This window comes from Apus apus, chromosome 1, assembly GCF_020740795.1.
Source record: "Apus apus isolate bApuApu2 chromosome 1, bApuApu2.pri.cur, whole genome shotgun sequence".
Taxonomy (NCBI): domain Eukaryota; kingdom Metazoa; phylum Chordata; class Aves; order Apodiformes; family Apodidae; genus Apus; species Apus apus.
Window position 1 is genome coordinate 94,577,915 of NC_067282.1, and position 26,234 is coordinate 94,604,148.

The following is a 26,234-nucleotide window of genomic DNA, read 5'->3' on the forward strand; positions in this document are numbered from 1 at the left end:
AAGGAAATAAATGTTCAACAACACTAAGTCATTTACCTATAAATAGTAATTTGATTTTTTTTAAGGATATATATATATATAATTGCTCAGACAAATTCGTTACTTTCCTGAAGCTGTTTCGAAATTTAGGCCCCAAGACAGCATTTGTACACATCCCTGTGAAACCCATTAAGGAGAACATCACAAGAGAGAGAGGGGAGAGGAGTGAGAGGTTTTTTTATCTGTAGAAGCAACCTTAAAAGCCACAGAAACACCTCTGGCAACCTGGACGTCTTATAAGTAAGACTGGTCAGGAGCTGGAGCTAGGTAACTGACACCCTTTATAAAAAATAAATTAATGTTACGATGTTTATGATGATTTCACTGAGTGCTGCCAATCCCAGTTACAGACTGAGAAGATTCATCATATCTCTGTGGGCTGCAGTGACGCCAGTGATATTCAGAAATAAAGTATTCCCAAATTTTCTTCACTCCACCCTTTGATGACAGTAAAGGAATGCATTAGGAAAAAAAGCCTTCACCCATGGGAATGGCTGGATCTCCAAATGGCTGTACAGGACATTGATTTCCATCTGACTAATTAGCAGCACAAAGTGTTCTGCTAAAACATGCTCTGTTTTCTTGCCACATAGAAATAATTCCAAGTAGTTTTAAAATATAAAGACATTTGAAGCTTTGCAACTTAGAAAAACCCAACCTACTGATTTTTTTATTTAAAAAAATCCTCAAACATTTTACTGTAAAGTTGATATTCAAGAAAAACTACAAAACTTCCCTAGAAGAGAATCACTGATGGAAGTAAAACCAGCACTAATGGTTAATGGCATTAATTCTCTTTTCTGTGTTCCACCTACCAGCTCCAAGTTCAACAAACACTTCAGTTTAACTCGATCAGTATCTCTTCAACCATACTAATACTTGAAAGAAAAGGATGGGTTTTTAATGGCAATGGAAAAAAACAGCTAGCAAAACACTTTCTTTTTTGTTATTTTACAAAGACGCAAACAAGCAGAGAGATTTAAGCCAGCACTGTTAAGATTTGTGAACCTGGAGAGCCACAGCCAGGTATTTTTAGCAGACAGTCAATGACCACAGAGTTTACTTCCATCTTGTTGCACTGGCAGGTTTGGCAAGGCAGGAAGCTTCTGGTTGATAATATCTCAGACGTTTGTGTTTTCAAGTGTCTCTGCCACTAAGCCCTCCTGGCACGCGGATTAGGGCATGAATAAGGAAAAAAAACTATCAATGAAAAATGTCAAATACGGGTGTAAGTTCAGACAGCAAACACAACCCATCTGACTTCCAGAGTTCCGGAGCAGCCCTTGCCCAACAGAGCCATAACACAGCACTTGTCAAAAATATTTCACATCCACAAGTGGCATAAACTACGTGCTGATGAGCAACTGCCTGTTCTCAAGACCAACGGAGTTGGTGAACATGACCTACTTTGGCTCAGGTGGAAAGGAAGCAGACACGTGTAGGAGCAACTTGGCACCCTGCAATATATTGCAACCTACAAACACAATGTCCTTAGCTGCCCTGCCTTCTAGGGCTGCAGAACTGAAAAGGGGGGCTTCCTCAGCTCCCTACTGCCCTTAGGGACAACTGCTTTGGGGGGGGTGAATGAAGACATCATTTTAGTTGCAGGCTGTGAGTGTCCACACTGGTTCACCTGTTCCACAACACCACAACACCCTGTTGCTCCTCACACAGAATTTTCATGCACCCAGGCTTTCCACTGCTCAGTGACCTGACAAGGATGCACATCCACCTCAACAGAAAAGCATTTCCTTTAAGGACACACAAGTCTAAACATGTAAAACTTGAGCAACTTTTTTCTAAACATTAATTATCTCTTTAGATAAATCTAAAGTTTTGGTTATCCATACTGCATCCCAAACCAGAATCCTCCCTTCAGAAACAGACACATCTGCCTGGTAAGTCTTGAACCCAGCACTGGCTGATGATACATTTTGGAAATGGCAACAGGATCCAAAACATCAAGTATATAGTGGAAACACTGATAAATTCCCCGATTTCTCCTTATAAAATGCTGCTTTGTTAGAAACTAAACACTTCCTGTCTAATCATAACAGCAGAAATACTTACACGTTAAAGATCTTGCCCTATTAAACTTGGTTTTATTGCATCCAATCTACTTTTGTGACCAGATATCTGTCATTCTCTGTATCAAAGCATCGGGGCTAACAGCTTGTTCAACCGAATGAGATTGGTTTCCAATGGCAAAGAAAACTAAACCAAAGGAATGAAAATGAAGCATTCTAGAATTATTTTTGTGTTGTTTGTGTTTATCATACAATGGTTTGAGTTGGAAGGGACCTTAAATTACCTTCTATGGACTGTACAATCTAAAAGAAACACAGGAAATTATAAAGACCACTCAAAACAAGACCAAACATTCTAGTGCATATTTACTGGCTATATTATCTATAAAATAGTTTAACATTTCAATATTCAAATTACAAGTTTCTAATAAAATAACAAACTTCAGCAGGACTGATTCTACTTGCAGAGACAAGTGCTGCTACAGTTATGTAGAAATGCAAATTTTTGTTGAAAAACTGAAACAGGCACCTGCTACAGAAGTGACAATTTCAGTCACAATCTACCACACACAACACTACTCCTCACTGTAAACAAGTGCATTAACCAAACAGCTTCAACAGGCAAAACGGTGTTTGCAGAGCTTCATCTTGGCCCCCATTTGATGTCTTTTACACCATGAAACTGCCTTTTCAAAGCATGGCTGTCTGCCCACTCAGCATTTAGAAATGAGTCGTCATCATCCTCTTCTAGTTTCTGTAAACAGAGCAGACAGTTAAGGCAGCAGTGAGGAGTGCAACCCATGGTTAGTTTCTACAACAGCAAAGCTCACATGCAGTAAAAAGACACTGTTACCTTAAGTTCCTCCTGCTTTCTGTAGTAATGCAGCATCATCTGTTTTTGCTCTTCATGACTAATCAGAGGTTCACGCCCTGGAGCTCCTTGTCCTTTCTGAACAGGAAAGAATACATTTTATTTATGATGGCACTTGCGATACGAAAGAGAAGCTGCTATGCAAAGATAGCAAAGTCTTTCTTCAGACAATAGGATTTTTCAAATTTAATAAGGTCCCTCAGAACAGGAAAATAAATGCTGAGAAACTTTTGCTGCCTTCAAGGAAGAATTACTTTTTCATCTCAGTATCTGAATCATGCTGTAATTTTTATGGACATCAATGGAAGCGACAAACAGGATTGAGTCTATTTTACTTAAACTTCTGCTCTAAACAACATAATAAATCTCTCTGCTTTAAGGCCATTATAGATGCCTCAGATGGGCCCATCCATCTTTAGTCTCCCTGCTAATACAGACTTACTTGGCATATGACTGAGTAAAGCAGGGAAGAAAGGCAGTTAGGAAACACTACAAATAAAAGAAATTTTATTTGTTACTACAAATAAAAGAAATTTATTTTTCCAGGCAACTGTCGTCATGGAAGAGATGATTTGCACAGCAGAAAACAGCTGATGACAGCTGTAGTCAACAACAGCAAACAGAACAGTTTGAATGGGGATGGTGAACCCTCTCTGGAACAAAAAGGGTCTGAGGTGGTTTAATTCAGCTCTCCAACCCAAAAATGCAGGTATCCTTTGTCAGATAGAAAACAAACATGCTACTTTGGTTTCTGTGAGCAAGTGCATCAACTAATTAAACAGGAAGACCTTCCTGGGAGCCTACACTTCAATGGCTGTTGAGTTGTCACACAATTTTTCAGTCATCCTGATAGGAAAGAGAAAGCTATTCTGGTCTTCTACATGACAAACACATAGATCATTTGGCTTATCTTTGAGTAATTCTATTACAGACACCTGCAGATACAAAGATCTGCCATTCCCATTAATGCTTTGTGTGGTAGAGAAGCTCTCACTGACATGGAAGTGAAATGCAGCTCCAGGATAATCCTGAGCTACAGGTAGAGTACTCTGAGGCATCTCACATTCAAAAAAAGCACCCTTTGAATGTGATCTTATATAGAGAGAGATAGACACACACACAACCAGGGTGAGCATCTTCTGACAAAGCCCTGCAAATGAACTGAAACACCCTTGAGTATAGCATTCTCACTAGAGATGAGCACAACTGTGCAGCTAGTACAAAATAATTTAATCAGGAAACTAATGAACAGTCCTAGTAGCTTGGTGCTCATTCTGTTATTGCAAGAACATGATCATTGTGTCAGACATTTAATGACTGGCTTTTGCTGAAGCATCAGGTCTCTAAACTGAGGAGCAGCAGGAGATCTTTGCCTCATTTTAGCTCGTCACTCCAGATGATGACTCAGACCTGCGTTCACAATTAAGAAAGAAGGCCTCATGTCCTTCACATCTGATGACTGGAATGTCTCATTTCCTTAAAAAAAGTTCAGCTGGGAACCTGCGGCTGACAGCACAGCTGGGTGGTACAGGTCCGGCAGCTTGTTTTTCCTTTTAGCACTCAGAGACTTCTCACTGAACACTTTGGGAGAGCATAAAAAGTTCAGGCTCTTCTACCACCCATGTCCTCTCAAAAAGGAGGCATGTTCACATTTTTAAGGCAACTGAGAAGTCAGAGGACCCACCAGCAAGAAACCAGGGACATTACAGGGTGGAAACTACCAAGTTACAGACAATGTCTTTAGACACAGAAGAGACTGAAATGGGGATTACAGGGATCCACACCACATAGGCACAAAAATCATCCAAAAGTGGAATCAGAAAAAGTGGGTGGACTGAAAGACTGGGTCTGTTCAGTGCTGTGTACCGAGATGGAACTGAGAGCCAGCTGAGGTTTTATAAACTTTTCAGTTTATATTTCATCTATTTTTAAATACCTCTTTGCTGTACTTTAGAAAAGTGGAGCAAGTAATAGCAACTATACCACTTAGCTGTCAGGCAAAGGAATTATGAAAGAAAAACTCAGAATATAATAAATTAAAACCTTAAAATAGATGTACAGTTTTAAGACTCTCAAGCCAGAATCCTCCAGCCATTAGTAACTCGTAAAGAAATCTCCCAGCAATACTTACTTTCTGTATCTTGACAATGATGGTTGTTTTCTCATTTTTGCCTACATAGTCAGAGAGCAACTTTGTTTCTTTCAACTCCTTTCCTGCCCACCATAATTGTGCTTCTGATTCTTTTATAACTTCAAGTCCAGCCTGTGACAAATCACAAACAAGGTGAACTGTTGGCAAGTGTTGTTTTTGGTTTTTTTCAACACCAGAAAAACGTCCTGGCAAAATCTATCTGGAATTCTTACCAGAAAGACCAATGTAATTCACCTGATTTTACACTACTGCTGCATTTTTCTCCTCAAATTAATCTATAGCATTTTAATACATGTTACATTCAATCTTGATCTAACATATACAGACTTTGGGCAACAAATTATGAATACTAGCATTAGAAAGAAATGTCAAACAATTTAAAATGGGTCCAAGACTTAACCTAAACTCACCTTTGCATGTAACATTTGAAATAAACTTAATTAATCTTATTTCTAGTTAAGGTACTGGTGTGCTTTTACATAAACTATTAGATAAAAATATTAAACAAAATTTGTCATGCAAATGAAAACAACCTTCATTGATAAAATAGAGAACAGTATAGCACATGTTTAACCCAGGCACTACATATAAACCAAACACATTACTGCATACATGAGTTCCAGACAGGTCTTCTTTATCTTCAAACTCCATCCTAACTGGATCGTGTGGAGGCAATCCCATTGGATACACAACCATCACAGCCCCTCGGAGCTGATCCAATGCATCTTTCACCATCTCCATATTAACACACACATTGGCCTGAACTTGTTTCTGAAACACAGGCAGGGATCATTGGTAATTTTAAAAAGATATGCAGAAGGACTTAGCTTTGTAGTCAGTTCAGAGGCTCAACAGCAAGATTTTTGAACAAAGCTAACTGGCTGCACAGAGATATTAGGAATGCAGAGTTTCTCAGCTGAATATTGATTTTTGAATACATGACTACACCTTTTCCCCCTTCATCTATCTTGCTTACACTGGGGATTTGGGGGGGGGGGAAGAGAGATCTTAACTAAATTACACAGGACGCATTTAGTAACAACTGTCTGTGGCATACAGGCATTCAAACAAGTATACATCTGACCACAGAAACTGGATGGGGAGTCTTTTGTTCCAAGTACTTGTGCTTTATGAACGAGATTCAAAACAGTAGAATTCAAGTGAGAGCTAGAGAAGGGGCCTAAAAGTTGATGAGAAAAGCAGAGCATGTTTGAGCAGAAGAGTAAAGCTTGGCATATTGCACAGCATATGCAGAGACCTGTGAGATCAAATACTTGAGATCATTCCAAACCCTACTGTAACAGACAGAGGAAAAACCAGGCACATCTGGAAGAGAAGAAAAAGGTTTTGCTTATTGATTTAACTGTTCAAATATTTTAAGCAACAAGGTTTATAAAAAAGAGAGTAAGAGAACGTCGCCTCCTTGTGGGCATTCCTACAGTAGCTAACTGGCAAGTACAACTGGTTTCTCAACCTCAGATGATCAAACTTTTCTTTAAAAAAAAAATAAATACACGTGCATATTTATTCATTTTCATCATTATAAAGTGATGAACCTACGAAAACTCTTCACAAATTACCCTTAACTTCATTCACCAGTGAATGGCAGTGATTTCTGGAGTGAGTCAGTATGAACTGCAGCAATTTTGCAAGTTTTAATTGTAAATTGCAACATGGAATTTGGTTGGAAGTTTCACCCAGGAAGACCAGCAAAGTGGAGACCATTTCTGCATATATTTTCGACCACAGGGATAAAACTATGTATTATTAATTTGCCCCCTGTTTAAAAAGAGTTGTTGAGATGCAGAAACAGAAGTAAAAACAACAACAAAAAAACCCATCTGGAAAAAACAGTTATAGTCCAGAAGCTTTAATCTGAAACATCTCTCAGTCTGTGTAGATTTTGTTATGACTCAGAACAATTTGGCTGAAATCCTGCCTCAATTGAGGAAAGGTTTGCTGCAACTTGGTGCACTGGAAGCACTGCCAGGCAACAGGGCAGCTCCTCTGCTTGCCTCTACGAGGCCTTTGGAAACACTGAGCTGCTCATCTAAATCACTGATACATGACACTGTTATCAGCAGCAAAACAGTCAAGAAGGCCAATTTAAGTGCACCCACAACACTAAAATTTCAGTAACATTATCTATTTGCTTAACCGGTTTAAAGCTGTTTTAAAGTTCCACACATACCAGTTCCCAGAATTGTAGGCGTGGGGAGATGAAAATTACTTGCAGATGTTTACAAAAAAAAAAGCAATCTGATAATAACTACTACTTAATTTGTGTTTCAAAGTCATATGAAAGCTGAGACACAACACAGAGCATCTAGAGATTTGGTAAAGTGAAGCTGAACAGTTCAGACCACAGTCCCATGAGTGCATACTGCTTATCTTGAAACACACCAACTCATCAGGACTGAGCATGAGTCCAGGTGCTTGTAAAACCAAGGCCTAATCTACAAGATTAGACCACATTTTCCAATTAATTATACATAAAACTCGAAATACTATATTAAGGAGAAAAAGGTATTTTATTCCAGGAACTTCACAGAATGCAGTTAATTTTTCACCAGAAAACATGACAAGCTTTTGACTAAGGAATGCATCAACAGCAAATTAAGAGCGTGCGGATAAAATTAAGTGCTATTTAATCATTCAGTGTGGTCCTGGTTGCCAGCATTCACTTGGAGTTTAATGTCTCATTCCTTAACTTCTTGAACCAGCTTGCCAAAAGCCATTAAGAAAATCATTAACAGAAATGTCAGTTTTTATTAGACTATCCACATAATTTCAGGATATTACTCAAAAATGGTTAGCCCCTGCAACGAAAAAGAGTCTATTTTTCCTAAAGCTGCCCAATTACACAGCACCTACTAGGAAAGTCCCACATTCCACTTCAGGAAACTTACCCTAGAGATTAATGCCTTGGCTTCCTCTATTGTCTTCTTTATAACTTGCTGCATTTTTTCATTTGGAGCTAAAAATAAGAGACACATTATTTAATAGTCTACACTTACTATAAAGACACCAAGCAAATGACCTGCCTGAGTTATTCTCTACTGTAAGCAAATTAAACATTGTTAAATCACAAAGAGAGACACTACTAAGTTGCGGTTTATTTACCACTTTGATAGTTCGTTGCCATCTGTCTTACTAACTTAAGAAGCAAAACAGGACTTCTCCTGGGAGAGCCAAACTTACTTTTCACAGCATTTGACCAGTATTTGGAACTTCTTCTGGGACAAAAATACTGAGTAGAAAGAAACAGCCATAATTTCACAATCACCACAACCAAAACCAAGACTCTATTTCCCATGCCACACTTAGGACTACTGTGGGCTGTGCCAGCAGATGTGCATAAAAGGGGACAAGATCTTGTTTTTCCAATTAAAATTTCAGCCTAACAGCAAATGTAGTTTTGCAAATACAATGTGCATTTCATATTATAATTGTTATTAAAAGCCTCCCCTCAGAAACAAAAATCCAGTTAAATCACACTTACAGCTGAACATTTAAATGTATCGTTTGATGGCACTTAGTTTGGCACACATTTGCATACCACTCAATATTACAACTTTGTTAATACTACAAAGCTATCCTCCCACTAACAAATAAATGCAAGAGTACCACTACAAGTGGTATTGTCCTTACATTAAGTTGCTTGCAAATTTTTACTGCAAGGCCTGAAACTGCTTGTAACCACAGCAAACAAGACAGGCTTTGTCCATATGTCTACGTACAAGACACTCAGCTAGTTCTGAAAACACAGTTAGGAGGGAAAACATTCAGCTGTAACATAAGCTCTTAATCAAGTTCAGCAAGGGCTTAAATTTGATTGGGCAACGTGTTGTGTTAGAATTATTGTCTCCAAAATAAGACACGGTGTAAGCAAGCTGTTTGTGTATGACAAGACTAACTTATTCAAAGACTCCTCCTTAACTGAGCTGCCCTGCAACCAATGCCTAAAGGGCTGCTGATCTGACAGACAAGGGCTGTCGTGGTGTCAAGAGTACAGGGACAGACAGCAAGATGGCAGTTATGGTCTCTTCTGTGCCATCAGTTCTCCTGCTATTGTAACATGGAGCTCAATACACACAGCAAGTGCAAAGGCAAAACAATTTGGCAGGAGTTGCAGAAAGAATAAGTGACAGGAATTAGTTCAGTAAGTAAGTCACAGTGAACGAGGAAAATTGAGACATTTTAGAAAAACAGCCTGTGAATGCATCTTGGAGCTTCTGGAGAAAAACAATACACAAGTATACATTTTCATAGAAGGAGAATAAATTAAAGTGAAACAGTCGAGCCTGCTTCTGATAATTGTTTACTTATCTTTGGAGTTTACTTCCAAGTACCACAGCTGCAAAGTCAAACAGCACATGTGCTGAATGGATATATTACTATTCAGGCTTTTAAATCACCATTACAACAAGTTCTAATCCAAGACAGATGACTTCTGTATGTAACTGATAGTTTAGCTGATTTATTGTGAAAAAAGGTTCTTGAAATAGCTACTACTTAAAAATCTGTGGCTGCCGTTAATATAATTTATTTACAGAACTATTTTTATAATTAGCAAATAAACATGAGCTAACATGGTGGCCTGAAAAAGGTATACTAAGTATCTAGTTCTTCTTGTTTTTTTATTTCTTCTTTCAGGACAATGAGGTGAAAGTGAAAGGTCCAGAATGATGGCTTCCATGTTCCTCATTATATTATAGATTAACTAGGCCTGCAGGGAAAGAAACAAACATTTACGCTTGATTTACCATGTCCATTTCTTCGCCCCATTACATCCTTCTTGAAGACACTTCCACCACTTGGTACACACTTTTCTGCCCACTCATCCTTTAACTTCAGCTCTTCAATCTGCTCATCTGTCAGTCCTTGCATATTGTAAGGCAAGAAAGTGCCATGCTCTGCGAGCTCCTCCATCTCTTCAAAGTGTTTAGAAAATGAAAAAAGTCTGTGTTACTGACAAGATCCCATTTACAAAAGCCTTTCACATTATACACATGCAGGCAAATCTTACTCCTGCCTTCAGTTTTTAAAGACCTAAGTATATGGAATAAATAATAAGGTATGCACATACATACCAATATATAGATACATATACTGTAATTACTTTACAATTAATAAATTTCACATGTATATGAAACAATGTAACAAATGTCACAGGCATGCAAACCCAGGTGATGTTTGATGGTTTCTGTTTTGTTATTTCCTTGGTCAGCTTTAGCTGACTACACACTCCTTTTTTCTAAGTGCCTTTGGAAAAGCAACTCTTTTCCAAATGGAAAAACATTTTACAATTAATTTATTTGCAGTTGAGAAAATATGTAACTGGACTACCTATAGCTTTGTCCATACTACATCCAACCCGAAGGGTCAGATTCACATCTACTATGAAATAAATGTCTCTCTAGTAATTTATGTCTAACCAAGAAGTTATGGTCCAGGATAATTCTAGCTGAGACAACAGAGAGGTTTAAGTGCTGGTTACCAATGCACAGTCTCCTACAGTGAGAACAGACAGTATGTGGATGAAGTTTCCTAACCCTGTTGTATAGCTGACAGTATCTGATCCACAGCCTGCAAACTATACTCACTGCTTTCCCCCAGAACAACTTATCCAGCCATCAGCCAGCCCACTTGATACCAACCCATCCTTAGCATCACTATATTAATTAAAGCATATACATCTCACAACAGATACCGTACCCAAGTCCCAAGAAACAGCAGTTCTGGTCCCATGACTGGGAATACAGTCACACACATAAAAACATATAAAGGCTAAGGCTAAATTAGCAAGTACTGTGAAATAACAGCAGTAGATCCATTGAAGGAGCGAGTGCTGAAAATAGGGTGACCACAGGGTCTGGGGCTTTGGAAATGTTTAATTTCAGATTAGCCTCAGTATGGCTGCACACACTACATATATTTGAGGCTGGAGCACATCAGGTAGAGATGAGCTGCACGGTCCATGTGAGTCTCATCTGAAGACACTCTCAGTTCATAGACTCCTCAGCTGGTCCATAATGCAAACCAAAGTGTGGTCAGCAGGGACAAACAGTAAATGTGTTTCAAAAGCCGGCTCCTGAATGGAGCTAAAGCCCTCATTTAGACACACCCAGTGTCTCTTCCTCACATGGCAAGTGCCTGACACCACACATGCACACGGCAATGTGAGAATTTCATCCAGGTGTAGGGAACACGGCTGGTCACAAAGGATTTCTGCGGCCACTATGGGACAGGACATGCTGCAGCTCAGTCATGCAACAGGTGAATTTTCGGCCACGTACAACAGGAAGCTCAGAGCTGCATGACCTCAAAAAAAAACCCAAAGACAACTAAAATACCAGAAAACAGCAATGTACGCATGGTTTGGCATCTTTGGGCACTGGGGTTCACCGTTCTCTGAAATTTAGAGGGGGATGGCTCGTCCGCTGCCAAGCCAGGATCGGGCTACTGGGTATTCCTCCACTTCTGCCAGCGCAGAACTCCTGCAGGGCCGCAGGCAAGGTCACCTCCGGGTGCCTCCTCAGCTCCCAGCCTGAGCCCGCGGGCACCGACGCCGAGCAGGGCTCCAGCCCGGGGCAGCCGGGCTCCCGCCGCCCTGCAGCCAGCCCGTCCCCCCGCCTCCCAGCTCCGCACCCGCCGGACGCCTGACTGGGCCCCAGCAGGCCACCAGCCCCGCTCCCGAGCCCAGGGAGCCGCCAGCGCCCGGGGCTGCCGGGCGGCAGCGGCGAGAGGCCGGTACCTGAGCACAGCCGCTGCACCTTCAGCCTCCCGTTGTAGATGCGGGCGACGAGGGCCGCCAGGTGGGCCAGGCGGTCGCTGCCGGCCGCCTCCAGCAGGAACTGGCTCTCATCGCCGCGCTTCACGTGGAGCCGCACCATGGCGGGGCCGGGGGGCCCGGGGGAGGCCTGCCAGGGGCCTGGCGGCCGTTAGGGCCGTTACCGCCTCTGCCCGCCCCTCCTCCCCACGCAGCAACCGCTCCGCGTCCCTGCCTACCAGCGGGGGGAGAGCCGCGCCCGCTGCCGCCCGGCCCCCCCGGTGCCGCCCGGCCCCCTCCGGTGCGTCCCGGCCTGCCCCGGTACCTCCCGGCCCCGCTGCCGCCCGCCCCCGTGTCTCCCCCCGGCCCCGTCCCTGCCCCCCGGCCCCAGGGCGCTTCCGCTTCCGGCCCCGCCGCTGTCGGATGCGCTTAAAGGGCCCGGAACGCCCCGTGCTAAAGCGGGGGGGACGCGGGGAGGCTCCTGAGGTACAAGGAGAGAAGAGGCTGAGACGTCTGAGGGGCAGGTACGTTTATTTCATGAATACAGCAGCGCCTTCCGCAGGGTAGGCAGGGAGTGCCGCCCGCCGGCCGGCCGGCAGCGCGGGGGCCGTTCGCCGCGGGGAGCAGGGAGCTCGGGAAGACGCGTTTCAGCTCGTGGTGTTCCCGGGACTGCTTGACGGCCGTCGGGTCCGTCGGCAGGTTTGCCGCGGTTGGAGACGATGCACAGACGCCCGCTGCCTTTCTGGAGCGCCCCTCGTGATCCTCGCCGCGCCGCGCTGCCCGCCCCCGCGGCCCCGCCGAGCGCCAGGCAGGAGTTTTTCATCGCCGTCAGTGAATATTCAACAAATAACGTATTTTATCACCTAACTCCCACTAGCAAAAAAAAAAGTGTCGTCGTCCCCCCCCCCCCCGCAGCTTGTTTTGCTAAGGTAGGACTATACCGAAACACCAATCACACAGATGTTGAGAGCAAGAGTTTAAAACGAGGTAACTCACACACCGAAGCACAAGGAGCACAGTGCCACTGCTGCTGAGAACGTACAAGTGCTGTTTCAGGGCGTGAATGGGAAAAAAGCACAACAGCAAACTCACGACTGTCACTCCTCTATCTAACTGCAGCTGATGGCTAACCATAGGCTGTTTAAAAGAAGAGTGGATTGTTTTAGAAATAACTGCTTGGTAGCATTTGAGTATTTAAGAAAAAGTACTGCCATGGCGTATTTTGCTGCTGTAAATAGGATGCTAGTATGTTGTGTTTCAGGATCCCTGGCTCTGCAGAACCAGTACAGTTAGTTTGCAGGTAAGCCGGTGCATGTAGGCATGGATTTGCAGTCCTCCAAGAGGTGACAACACTGTGACACGTTCAGCTCAGGATGAAATATGCAGCTGCCTATGCCAGTCACTGCACGTCGCAAGGAGAGCTGCAGGGTCTTATAGCACGTCTAAGTGGAGCTAAGGAACTCAGTTATTTTAAATTGCCTCAAGATAAACAAAAATACTGTATTTTATGTAGCCTCATATGAGCTTTAGAAAAATCATAAAAGCACAAAGAGCTGAGTTTTTATAGCAAAAGACATCAAACCGTGACTTAGCCTTCAGTTAGCCTCAAAGCCCCACCCCACAGAGGGTAGTCACTGTCTGTGGGTGAGGAAGACTCAGTCACTTAGTTTTAAATGCAAAAGTGACAGAATTGTATTGTTCAGCTCAGATAATTAGTGTTCTCCTGTTTTCTTTCAAAGTTTGATTTTACAAATAAAGCAATTAGTCTAGTAGACAGGGAGGGTGCTGAGCAGACAGCCCAGTCACGTAAAGTGACTTTCTCCTTCTCTCCTGTTGAAACGTGGCTGCTGACTCCCTCACTCAAGCCTTTCCATAGGACAAGAAATCCCTGGAGAAGAGAAAGCTCCAGGGAGACCTTATAGCAGCCTTCCAGTAGTTGAAATGGGCTACAGGAAAGCTGGGGAGGGGCTTTTCATAAAGAACATAGTGATAGGACAAGGGGTAATGGTTTTAATCTGGGAAGGGGAGATTTAGGTTAGATATTAGGAAGAAATTCTTCACTCTAAGCTTGGTGAGGAACTGGAATGTGTTGCCCAGGTTGTTGATGCCCCATCCCTGGAGGTTTTTAAGGCCAGGTTGGACGAGTTTTTTTGCAACCTGGTCTAGTGGTGGGGTTCCCTGCTCATGGCAGGGGGGTTGGAACTGGATGATCTTTAAGGTCCCTTCCAACCTTTATGATTCTATGATTCTAATGTGCAAAAGAGGAGACTGGGACAAGCACTCTCCCCTATGTTGTCTGCAACTGGCAAAGACTGCTTTGTATCTCAAAAACCAAGGGGAATTTTTTTTCCAGAGGCTGAAGGAGAACTTGGATCAGTTATTTCCAATTTCTGGAAAAAAAAGTATATTTTAAAGAGTAATGAATTAGTGGATGATATGGAACAACTATTCTGAAGTAATGCTAGTGATTATATGTCACAGTAAGATTTAATAGCTGAAATGTACTGACACAGAAAATTAAAATCAAATATTGAATATATTAATACACACAAAGCTGTGTTTGCATTTTGAAATGAAACTAGTTTTGTTGTGCCTCAAATTCAAATATAAGCCTTACAATATCCATAGCCTCTGTTATAAATTAAACAACTTCTAAACGATACTTGTCAACATTCAAATCTCAATAAACTTTGGCAGGTCTTTGGTAAATACTTTTAAGTATCAGTTAACAAACAGTAAAAAGGGAGTGAGGAGCCTACCAGCAGGGAGCCTCTTTTTTTTGAAATTCCACAAAGGGGAATAGAAATGAGAGAGCTCCCTAAGCAAAAACTATTTCCGAGATTGGTATATTTTAATGAGATTACTAGCTCATCCTTCTTTGTCTGTCTATTCAAACACTATTACATTGGGATTTTAATACATTTTGGACAATATTTTGTGCTCTGCCATATATACATATTCAAAATTTATACACAAACAAGAGTGGCTGTTTACGAGTATAGTTAAGTTTCAGTGCATTTGACAATTAATTATTGCACACAGAATAATCTCAAATGCCCAATTATTCTACTGGATAAATGTAGCAACAAATATAACCTCTTATATTTTTTAACATCTATCTTTCTGTAAAATCTTGTGTTGGTGACACCTTAGGTGCCAAAGAAGTGAAAGGATCTGTGGGGGGGGTGTTGCTGGTTATTCCTGATGGTATAGGAGGTGCAGGCGCTCTTCTTGCTGGCATCGTATAGAAGCAATCAGTAGAACCTTTGTTCCAGTCATTATCAAAGTTCAAGTCTGAACCAAGAAAAGTATTTTGTTCAGTGCCCAGCAAACCTGGAGATCCACCCGAGTTCCTGGAACTAATTTGCTTAAATTCTGGAACACTTTTAGATGGCTTTAGCTTTACACTGAAATTCTCATCATCATCATCAAATGTTACCCATCCTTTTGGCTGTATATTTTTTGCCATGAGGGATTTACTTCGCAAGCAAAAAGGGTTTTCAGATGCATCAACAGAAAATACAGACTTGCTTGTATTGCAGCTGGGGGGATTTACAGAAGGGAAAGGATTGCAAGCAGCACGTCCTTCTAGGAGGTGTGAAGTTATTTCAGACGCTTGTGTTTCCATTCTGAATGGGTTTCCAGCATTAGGAGTTCTTTCAGTGAATGGATTGGTGCAGTTCAGTCCAGTAATAAATGGATTTGGTGAGCTGCGCTTGTGTTCCTGGGATGTGTGGGTTGGAATAGGAGGCATTGCTGGCATGCAATTTACAGTATTCAGAATATCAGCATTTCTTTGTGTTGCTGAAGGCAACTGTATCAGCTCCTTTTGGTTTAAAGTCGGAACGGGCGATGTTTGAACAGACGTCTGCATCTTTGACACAAGCAGCTTAAATGACAAATCTTCAAAAGGGTCACTGTTTAACTGTGTTGCAAGTTTAGTGCCATATGTTCCATTTGTTTTAATCTGGAAAGAAAACAAGGTGCTTAGTGATCATGTGGCTGTCTGTTTTAAGATTATTACTAACTCCCCATTTCTCACTCTTCTGTGAGAAGAAAAGAAGCTCTTGAACTTAAACTGAAACTTCAAAACCATTTGGTTGTTTCTTGCACAAGGCACTTGTAGTAGAATGAATGCTTCTTTTCTGGAAAACAATAACCTTTAGCCCCTCATCTGAAGAAAAGCCTACTAAGTTGTTAAACACAAATTTCCCCCATTGTTTGTTGATGCAACTTGAATCTACTTCATGCAGGTCAGAATCCTAGCCAAAAGCACTAGTGGACATGGTAGCAGAAAATCTTTTGAGAAACTTGGGAAAGGATGCTGTATTCTAAACAGGTGATAACCCAGCACAGATAGGAAACAAAAAGCTTCAGATTTCCTTGTGCTAGAGTTTATAACACTGATGTTACAAGCAGTATTTAAGCATCACAATGAAAGGAAAAATTAGTATTATTAATATATGCACTTCAGACATTTCTATGTAGACATAAGCATCTGTAGGAATCTCCAGTGCTTCTTGACATGTGAAGCTACAATCCTCAGTTTGTAGTATTTTGAAATGGCAAGTTATCATTGCTTAGAATAATACCAAATGGAGAAGACAGTGTTTTATCTGCAGATCTTCCTCATCTTTTAAAAACAAGATGTTCCTATTTTTATCAACTTCTTCAAACAACAATGCAACTTCTAAACCTTATAGCAACTGTCCAAAAAGGTAGAATATCTACAATTTGTTCAAGTCATCACACTGACAGAACACAGTCTGGAGCTTCCCCTTACTAAATGAAAGCAAATAATTAAGCTGAAGTTAAAATAGCTTCTGAGAATTCAAATTTCAAAACCAAGTTTGTCATTTTAACATGTCACCTTAAAATACCCCTCTAGTTTGGATATCTAGCATGAAAATTCTGTTAATGTTTTGTTGAACTGGGGTGCTAGCTAAAGCTGTCAACTAAAACATTATATTATTGTTGTTTAACTGTAGTTTTTAAACATCTTGGTCTCACTGCATTTATTGAGAATAGTTTGAAGCATATCTTGGGATACTTCCTAAGCAGATATGAAAAATTAGCCTAAATGCTTTAGAGACTCTCAGAAATAATAAGAATATTGTAAATTCTTCCCAATGTATCCATCATGGCAGTTTCTTTAAAAACAACAACAACAACAAAAAAGCAGCTGTAGTTGGAATTGGTTGGTAGGAGAAAAAAGGAGTATGCTGGCAACAATGTATTTGCTCTGGTGATTTTTTTTGAAATAACAATGTCCATTACATGCATCTCTGGTATTACTACATAAGAGAGTTTCCAAAATAGATGAGGCCTAACGCTCAATATTGGTAGTTCAATATTGGTCTATTTATATGTATGCAATAAGTGTTTGGGAAAATAGTATTAAAACAAACGTATGAAGGGACTGAGAGGGGAAAAGTAAAACACTGAACTGTAGAAAAAAAGTAAATGAAATGCAGCTTGGCACCAGCTGGTTAAGTCCTGTGTTCACTAGCCAAGTAATCAAAGAGTACAAGATCCCAAAGAAACTGAATCCCAGTTGTTCTTTGGTGTAAGTAAAAATTTGGTCTGAGTAATTCTGGAACCAAATGCTTCTATGCTGTAACAAACAGTATATTTTATTTGTTCTCTGTTCTCTGAGAAATATGAAGTATGGGGTTTATTTTGAAAAAAATTTGGGAGTGAAATTGCATCACAATTTACTTGGATTCATTCAACACCTACTCATTTTTTCACAACAGAGCAAGACCAGGAGATTCAGCAGTGCCTAAGCAACATGAGGTTCCAATTGTTTCCTAAAAGATGATGAAGCAAAACATTTTCTATGGTGCTAATAAATACAGTTAACAGTATCAATTGTAATTGCATTATGAAAGGAAAAAGCAAACTATGGTATGACAGTCAATTCATTAATGTGGACAGGTGATTTTTAACGTAAATGAGACTGCAGATGTATGAAAACAAGATTCATACATCTTTTCTGCTTGAATAAATGGAGACCACATACAAGATTGGTAAATAGTCAGATACCTGTTACCCTGATGGTTGCTCCTGCTTGTGAAAGAGAAACAGACATCAAAGGAAAGAAAATTAGGAAGAAAAATCCAAGTAACAAAGCAACCTCATTTAAAAAATACTCTTAAGTTTTCACAAAGCTATTTTTTGAGATATGAATACAAACCAAAAAAATTACACAGTATACTAAATTTTAAATTTCTGTTGCATTCTATGATAAGACTTACAAGCTCTACCATTAAGAGTCAAAAAAATCCAAGCTCAGATAAATTCTAATATTATTTCCATGCTGACATTCATTTTGAAGTTCATTGTGCTATTTTTTGAAGACTGATTCTAAGAATTTGACTATTGATGGTCTAATTCTAATAATCTAAGAACATGAAAATCACTACAGCCCTCATTCTGGGAACTGTGCTGGAATAATCACTCATTTTTTGAATAGTTTTTCAAGCTGAAAATGAAAATAAACATTTGATCAAAACCCAAAATCTCCTTAATTTGCAATAAATACTTTCCTTTTTTAATGTATTGCTTGGTAATCTGTAGAGTCCTGAATATTCACACTGTATACAAGCAAATTAACAGGCAGAGAGAGAGGTTCAGCAGAAAGCAAGGTAGAATACTGAGTTTTTTTCAATTAGAATTCAAAATCTCCTCACTGAGAACTGAATTTGGCTGCTTCATTGTGGTACAAAATAGGTATTACCTAACTGCTTAGTGAAAGTGGGCTTTGGGTGTAGAAATGAGGTAAAATCTAAAATACTGATGAAAAATTACATAGTCATCAATATCCACAGCTGACTTTATATTAAAAAAAACAAACAAACAAACACCAGGAAACAAACTCATACATCTACTCTTTGTAAGAAGTGGGCACAAATCATCAGCTTTCATAAATTTGTGCTTTTATTCAAGTAGTGTATTATCTGGCCTAGCACCTGGTACTGTAAACAGCACTGGTCTTCAGCCTTATATATATATAAATGACACTGAAAACTTACTTCTGCATTTTTTAAACAGTAGTAAGAAACCATGGCTTTTCCTAGAAAAAGGGTTTTTTTTGAAAATAACACACTAAACGGTTCCACAGAACAGAGTATTTGTGTTACTGTACTAAAGTTTCGGATTATTTTTGTATGTTTCTGTATTTTAATTGACACTCATGAATGGGGAGAAATGTATTTCTATTAAGTAACTAACAGTATTGTCTTCCTGCAATGAAGTATCATCAAGATAAAGCACCACATCATGCAACCTATAAAGCTTACTTTATAATCAAAACCTGTTAGTTACTATGCAGTTTAAATCATGCATGTCACTATAAAATTAAATTTCTTATACAATTTTTCCATACAAGGTTGTCAAATGAAAACATGATTTAAAGAACAAGCTGACTCTATGTTTTAAGTATGTCATACAAAATCTGAAGTTAAATGTTTAGTATTTGAGATGTTAGTTACTCACGGACAATACATAAGCAATTAAGTATTATCCTACTAGAACCTGATAATCTTTGAATCCAATCTTTTGACCTTTTTGTTTGTTTGCTTGCTTGTTCTAGGAGTTTCTCACAAATCTACAGCATTCAGCACAAGTGGTGTTTGTTTACATAATGAAAAAACCTATACACAAGGTCTTTTTACATACTTGCTGCTGTGAAGGAGCAGATTCAGAAGGCAAACTGTGAGATGATCGGCTCCGAGGAGGAGGTTGAGGGGGTTCCAGACTTTGTGGGGCACTTGTCTGAGATGGATGTGATGACACAGGTATCAGAGGCTCCTGCATCTTGAGCATGGGCGGTGGCTGAGTGGTGGGCTGAGCAGGTCCAGCAGCCTGAGGCTTTAGTGGTTCAGGGAGTGATGGTGAGCCTGCAAAAAAGTATATTTGCAGTGTTTTTCATTGTAAAGAATTGTAATAGAAATCTTAAGAATGGCATGAATGAGAACATGTGGCTGTGGAAGCACCAGAGATCTGCAGACAAAGGGCCTGTCAGAACAACAGTGTTCGTGGCAACTAGATTAGAAGTCATCAAAAGCTCAGCCTATCTCCATTAAAAAATACTGCTTTAGATATGACAAAGAGAATCAGAAACCATGTAGTTCTTAAATGTACTTCAGTTATACTTAGAATAAATTTTTAAGTCACTATTATAAAATGCATATTCTGATATTGTGCTGCTTTTGGCTGGGGTAGAGTTAAATTTCTTCATAGTAGCTAGTATGGAGCTGTGTTTTGGATTTGTGCTGGAAACAGTGTTGATAACACAAGGAGGTTTTCATTATTGCTGAGCAGCCCTAGAGAGTCAAGGCCTTGTCTGCTCCTCATACCACCCCAGCAGAGAGTGGGCTGGGGATGCAGAAGAAGCTGGGAGGGAACACAGCTGAGACAGCTGACCAAAAGGATATTCCATACTGTATGATATCATGCTTAGAATATAAAGGTGGGGAAAGAAGAAGGAGGAAGAAGTGGATTTTCAGAGTTAGGACATTTGTCTTCCCAAGTAACCATTAGGCATGATGGAGCCCTGCTTTCCTGGAGATGGCTGCTGATGGGAATAAAAATAAAAGCATAAAAATTCCAAGTCTTGCTTTGCTTGTTCACAGCTTTTGCTTTACCTATTAAACTGTCTTATCTCAACCCATGAGTTTTCACCTTGACTCTTCCACTTCTCTGCCTCATCCCACCAGGGGGAAGTGAGCAAGCAGCTGTGTGGGGCTTAATTGCCAGCTGAGGTTAAACCACAACAGGTATTAATAAATCCTTAAGTTTAGGAAGTGGCTTTGAGAATCAAACATAAACACTACTCCAAATATTATTATTTAAGTGCAGAGAACGGTCCAGTGATCAACACACATGATACGACACACCAATGTGCTTAGACCAAACCACAGCAACCTAATCAAAGTTCCTCTTGGTAGCATAAAATCTATGGGTCTAGTTCTCATCTGAGTGCTGCCTATTAACTGATAGGGGTTTACAATACTTGTGGATGATAAACAGAAACTGCACATTCAAGAATCTTCCTTTCTATTGAAAAACAAAGACATCTGTTGAAATAAAACCCACCAAAAACATTCAAACCAGAGACATTACCTGCCTCTTGACTGAATAGTGACATTTGTATTTAACTTCTAAAATAAAATTACCTCTTGGTGGTTCAGCTGGTTTGGTCTGAGTTTCAGGTGCTGTTCTTCCCACAGAGGGACGGACATGGCTTTGTGGTGCACTAATAACTCCAGCTCGAGGTGGAACAGTCTGACATAACAATTGGTAAAAAGAAAGTATTTTAATTCTACTTTGGATCTGTAGTCATTACTACTAAATTATTCAGGATAATGAGGACTCTGTGAAAAATAAATTCTTTGACAACTGTTGCTGAAATAATTTTTTATGCACATGTAAAAGCAAAGAATATATTCTCAAAACATGATGAGGGTTGGATTAAAATAAAAGGATTTTTGTAACAGTCTTCAATTTTATATAAATATCTACCTGTGCAACAATATTAGAAACTTATTATTTTGTTAGTATTCTTAAGTAAGTTTTTTTTTTCCTAAGTCTGTGAGTTATTGTAAGCAACAAAAACACCACCAACTACTTTATTTGGAGATCTAGTAAGGAAACATTGATAATCCACCACCAATGCGGAATGTAGACACCATCTACCTTTTAGACTATACTTATAGCCTGCCATTGTGCAAACAGCAGCCACAATCAATTTTATATAGTGAAAGTCCAAGTTATGCATAAAAGACCATGGTTAGTTCTTTCCTCTGAAACTTAAGTTTGCTAACTGTAAGGCAGTTACACCTGTTCCTCAGCAGACAGTATTAATGAAACGCACATTCTGCCTCATCTGAAGGCTGACAACTTCCCAAGCTTGCCAGAATAGAAATATATGTCCTGGGAATGGAATTGCTCTTATAAAATAAAATTTAAACATCTATATCAGTGTTTAAGAGAAATAGGAAACTATTCCAGATTACAGCTGAAGCCAAGTGAATTGTGAACACCACAACTGAAAGCTGAATGTAAAACATTAGAATAAAAATGCAAAATTTCAGGGGGGAAAAAAATCATCAGGTAAGATGGTTTGTAAGATTGGTTTCCTCTAAATTCTGTGTACTTGGTATATTCTGACAAAATCTTAGTAATAGTGGATGTTCTAGAGATGGTTTTCAGAGCCAGCCATATCACAACTTTCTACACAGACATGATTTAAAATCAAGCAAAGAAACTTCAGCACTACAAAACAAGTATCATCCTTCATCTTACTTTTACTAAATGGATATACTCTACTTTGAAGGCTTGGTATAACACCTGGTTTATTATGCTTACCTGAGTCCATGTAACAACTTTCTAAATGCTTTAAACCACCTAACCTCTGAAATACATGCCTTCCCTTTCATTGCCAAGATACATTTTGTCATTTCTTTGAATATTCTGAAAGCAGGAAGAAGGATGGTTGGATTAAATGCCAAAATATTTTTTAAAAAAATAAAATTAAAAAAAGATAAATGAAAAAGGAAGAGAAAGGGAAAAGGGAGGCAGCCCAGCCCATTCCTCTGGGCCTCTCATCGGGAAGCGGCGCCTGCCGTGGCCACTGTCCTTGGTGCTGAAATTCTGGGAATGATTCGCTGCCCAAAAACAACCAGAGGAAAGAAAATGAAGCAACTTCAGTTAGGAAATCCAAACAAGGGCTGAGCTAGGCCTTGAAAAGCCAAGCAGATCTTAGGGGATGTTTTTTTTCATCCCTTCTATTACATTTTTCATTTGGTTTGTTGTGTTTGTTCTTTTTTGTTTTGGTTTGCTTAGGCGTTTTAAAGACAAAATCTGGAGGTCTGCAGAAGAGGAGCTGCACTCAGCTTCGTCTTGTCCCAGTGTGCTGGCAACTGCAGTGCCATGCTCCCTTCTGGAAACGGGCAAGCAGTTCTGACTGTAGTCCAGCCTGGCTGTTGAGAAGCACAGCACAAGAGAATAACAGTACTTTTTCCCCTACCTTGTCCATACGAACAAAATTTCTTGCACTTATGCCAACTCCAAGACACCAGTGGAGTCTTTTCTTTACATGCCATTTTAAAAACCTAATTATTTCATTTAGAAATGGCAAATCATGTATTGGCTGCAGATTACACACACACAAAAAATAAAAGAAAAAAAGTGAGGCATATGGTGAGAAATTAATACATTATTTCCTGTGTATACCAGGTTTTCTTTATCCAAGTTTTAGAAGGAGGCATTTTACACTTCTGGGAAAATAAAAATAATTTTTTTAAAAAGGTGCAAAGATCGAGAACTATTCATTCTGTGAATCAATCTCTTTGAGAGAAATGAATCAGCAAAAAGTTATTTCCGTAGTACCTTTCAACTGTAGTTTTCAGTGCTTTCAAAAATGTACAAGAGTACAACAGAAATGGCAATACCAGTAAGGTACAGCTCAGTTAAGCTCTACAAGAAATCTAATATCTCCGCACAGCTGGCAGCCTTCTTTTGTTTCTTGCTCATTTCAAAGGTAGAAAAAGACTACAACCTTTTATAAAACAAATTGATATGGATTTAACTCAAATTTTTGTGGTTAGCTGCATCTTTATTTTAATGCCTTCTTCACACTCTCAATTGCAACAACTATTCTATTAATTCACCTCAAAGAAAGATGTGGCATTAAAGAAGAGGTACCCTCAGTTCAGGAAGGACCGGGAACTGCTTGAAAGAGTCCAGCGCAGAGCCACAAAGATGATTAAGGGAGTGGAACATCTCCCTTATGAGGAAAGGCTGAGGGAGCTGGGTCTCTTTAGTTTGGAGAAAAGGAGACTGAGGGGTGACCTCATCAGTGTTTACAAATACATAAAGGGTGAGTGTCAAGAAGATGGAGTTAAGCTTTTTTCAGTTATGACCAGTGATAGGACAAGGAGTAATGGATACAAATTTGAGCATAGGAGGTTTAAGGTGAATATCAGAAAAAACCTTTTTACTGTGAGAGTGACAGAGCACTGGAACAGGCTGCCCAGAGAGGTTGTGGAGTCTCCTTCACTGGAGACATTCAAAACCCGCCTGGACGCCTTCCTGTGTGATGTACTCTAGGTGACCCTGCTCTGGCGGGGGGGTTGGACTAGATGATCTTTCTAGGTCCCTTCCAACCCCTAGGATTCTGTGATTCTGTGATTTGTAGACAGATCAAAAATCTCATCAGTATCCATCTCACTGACATTTATGGAAGCAGAATGCAGTTTAGCTTTACTAACAAGTTATAACTGTGCTCTCCATCCTGTCAGTGTCATTGTAAACATCCCAGTGAGGAGTGAAATGCCTTAAAGAGTTATCTAATGAACATGAAACTATAAAACAGACCCCAATTTTACTGCTTTTTAGTCTATAAAATGTCCAGGTATAAAGAGGTATGATCTAATTCAAAAAGCCTGAAACTGCCATAACAGAGGGAACAAAGTAAGTTCAAATACCGCGGTTGATGTAGATGTAGAAACAAAAGTCCTTCATTCTGCTGCAAATATTATTTCTGAGATAGGCTGCAAAGTCTAAAGAATTATCAACAAACAACACAATTTCTTAGTCATTCTTTAAGATCTATAGCTAGTTAAACACTTTCCCTAATGCAAGGCTTTCATTTGCTGTTGTTAAGAGAAATAACACAGATGTCTTCCTTCTCTTGATTTCTCACTTAGAATTATAAGGTTTGGAAGGGACCTCTGCAGATCATCCAGTCCAACCCCCCTGCTGCAGCAGGAACACCTAGAGCAGATCACACAGGAACACGTCCAGACAGGTCTTGAAACTCTCCAGAGAAGGAGACTCCACAACCTCTCTGGGCAGCCTGTTCCTGTGCTCCGTCATCCTAACAGTGAAGAAATTTTTCCTCATGTTGAAGTGGAACTTCCTGTGTTGTAACTTGGTGCCATTTCCCTTTGTCCTATCACAGGGCACCACTGAAAAGAGACTGGCCCATTCTTGACATCCACCCTTCAGATATTTATAGACATTAATAAGGTCCCCTCTCAGTCTTCTTTTCTCAAGACTAAACAGCCCCAGGTCTCTCAGGCTTTCCTTCTATGACAGATGTTCCAGAACCTTAATCATCCTCGTAGCCCTCCATTGGACTCTGTCAAGTAAATCCCTGCCCCTCTTGAACTGGGAAGACCAGAACTGGACACAATACTCCAGATGTGGTCTCACATGTTGGCAGAGTAGAGGGGGAGGAGAACCTCCCTTGACCTGCTAGACATACTGTTCTTAATGCATCTCAAGATATTATTTGCTCTCTCGGCCACAAGGGCACACTGCTGTCCCATGGATAACTTGCTGTCCACCAGAACCCCAAAGTCTTTCTCCATGGGGCTGCTTCCTAGCAAGTCAACCCCTAATCTGTATTGGTGCCTGGTGTTTTTCCTCCCCAGGTACAGGACTCCACACTTAACTCTTGTTGAACCTCATTAGGTTCCTCTTCGCCCAGCTCTCCAGTCTGTCTAGATCTTGCTGAATGGCAGCACAGCCTTTATTTGTATCAGCCAGTCCTCCCAGCTTCGTATCATCAGCAAACTTGCTGAGGATACCCTCTGTCCCCACATCCAGGATGTCAGTGATGATGTTGAACAGGACTGGACCCAGCACTGATATCTGGGGAACTCCATTAGTTACAGGTTTCCAGCTGGACTCTGCACCACTGAACACTATCCTCTGGGCTCTATGGTTTAGCCGGTTCTCGATCCATCTCATTGTCCACTTTTCTAACTCACACTTCCTGATCTTATCCACAAGGATATTATGGGAGACAGTGTCAAAAGCCTTGCTAAAGTCGAGGAAGACAACATCCACCGCTCTCCCTGCATCTATCCATTCTGTCACACCATCACAGAAGGCTATCAGATTAGTCAAACATGATTCCCCTTGGTGAATCCATGCTGACTCCTCCTGATAACCGTGTGCTTAGAGATGACCTCCAGAATAAGCTGGTAGTGAAGCATTCAAGTGCCCATAAATCCTTCATTTCCTTCAGTTCAGTTCCACAAATAAAGAATGAAATGCAGAACTAACGTTTGTTGAATGATTTGTTGAAATAGTTGAATGTTGCATGTTTACATGAAGACCTCTATCAAATTAATTTTTTAAACAAGGTACAAAATTCCATTACACATCAAGTTATTAGGAACATAATACATCAGCTGCCTGACAGCAATTAACTACCATCAGGACATACATTTCAACACAGAAGAGAATACTTTATTGTACCATTCCAGCAATTCAGTCAACAGGAACTTAGGATACAAAGAATAAATTTGTACTTTACAGTTATATCAAGGTGGACATAAAACATTTTATTGTTTGGGA

At 40.2% G+C, this 26,234-nt stretch overlaps 2 protein-coding genes across 12 annotated transcripts in view; both read right to left on the reverse strand.

The window, feature by feature from the left end:
• Positions 1–2,415: 2,415 nt before the first annotated feature.
• Positions 2,416–12,200, reverse strand: CFAP298 (cilia and flagella associated protein 298). The gene is made up of 7 exons (XM_051635923.1): positions 11,847–12,200; positions 9,856–10,023; positions 7,999–8,066; positions 5,702–5,860; positions 5,069–5,200; positions 2,920–3,015; positions 2,416–2,820 (listed from the first exon to the last, which is right to left on the reverse strand). Exons 1-7 carry the CDS (start codon positions 11,983–11,985, stop codon positions 2,710–2,712), a joined length of 873 nt encoding a protein of 290 aa, XP_051491883.1. The 5' UTR covers positions 11,986–12,200; the 3' UTR covers positions 2,416–2,709.
• A 1,141-nt stretch (positions 12,201–13,341) lies between these two features.
• SYNJ1 (synaptojanin 1) overlaps positions 13,342–26,234 on the reverse strand; it is a 66,507-nt gene continuing 53,614 nt past the window's right edge. For 6 of the 11 annotated variants that reach the window (XM_051628377.1, XM_051628457.1, XM_051628026.1 and 3 more), the window contains 3 exons: positions 21,041–21,149; positions 19,542–19,762; positions 13,342–15,828 (listed from right to left, as the gene is read on the reverse strand). In XM_051628377.1, coding sequence (XP_051484337.1) covers positions 14,977–15,828; positions 19,542–19,762; positions 21,041–21,149 — 1,182 coding nt within the window. In that variant the 3' untranslated portion in view covers positions 13,342–14,976. Of the gene's footprint in view, positions 15,829–17,906; positions 17,931–19,541; positions 19,763–21,040; positions 21,150–26,234 lie in introns of all 11 variants that reach the window. The other 5 variants (XM_051628537.1, XM_051628616.1, XM_051628293.1 and 2 more) reach the window with 3 other exon arrangements.

What these genes read in the sequence shown, in the direction of transcription:
- CFAP298 (XM_051635923.1), bottom strand. Translation starts at nt 11,985, where the DNA reads ATGGTGCGGCTCCACGTGAAGCGCGGCGATGAGAGCCAGTTCCTGCTG. An exon ending in TCATTGTCAAGATACAGAAA is followed by an intron (nt 3,016 to 5,068) that starts GTAAGTATTGCT and finishes TTTCCTGTTCAG; the next exon opens with AAAGGACAAGGAGCTCCAGG. An exon ending in GAAAGCAGGAGGAACTTAAG is followed by an intron (nt 2,821 to 2,919) that starts GTAACAGTGTCT and finishes CTCTGTTTACAG; the next exon opens with AAACTAGAAGAGGATGATGA.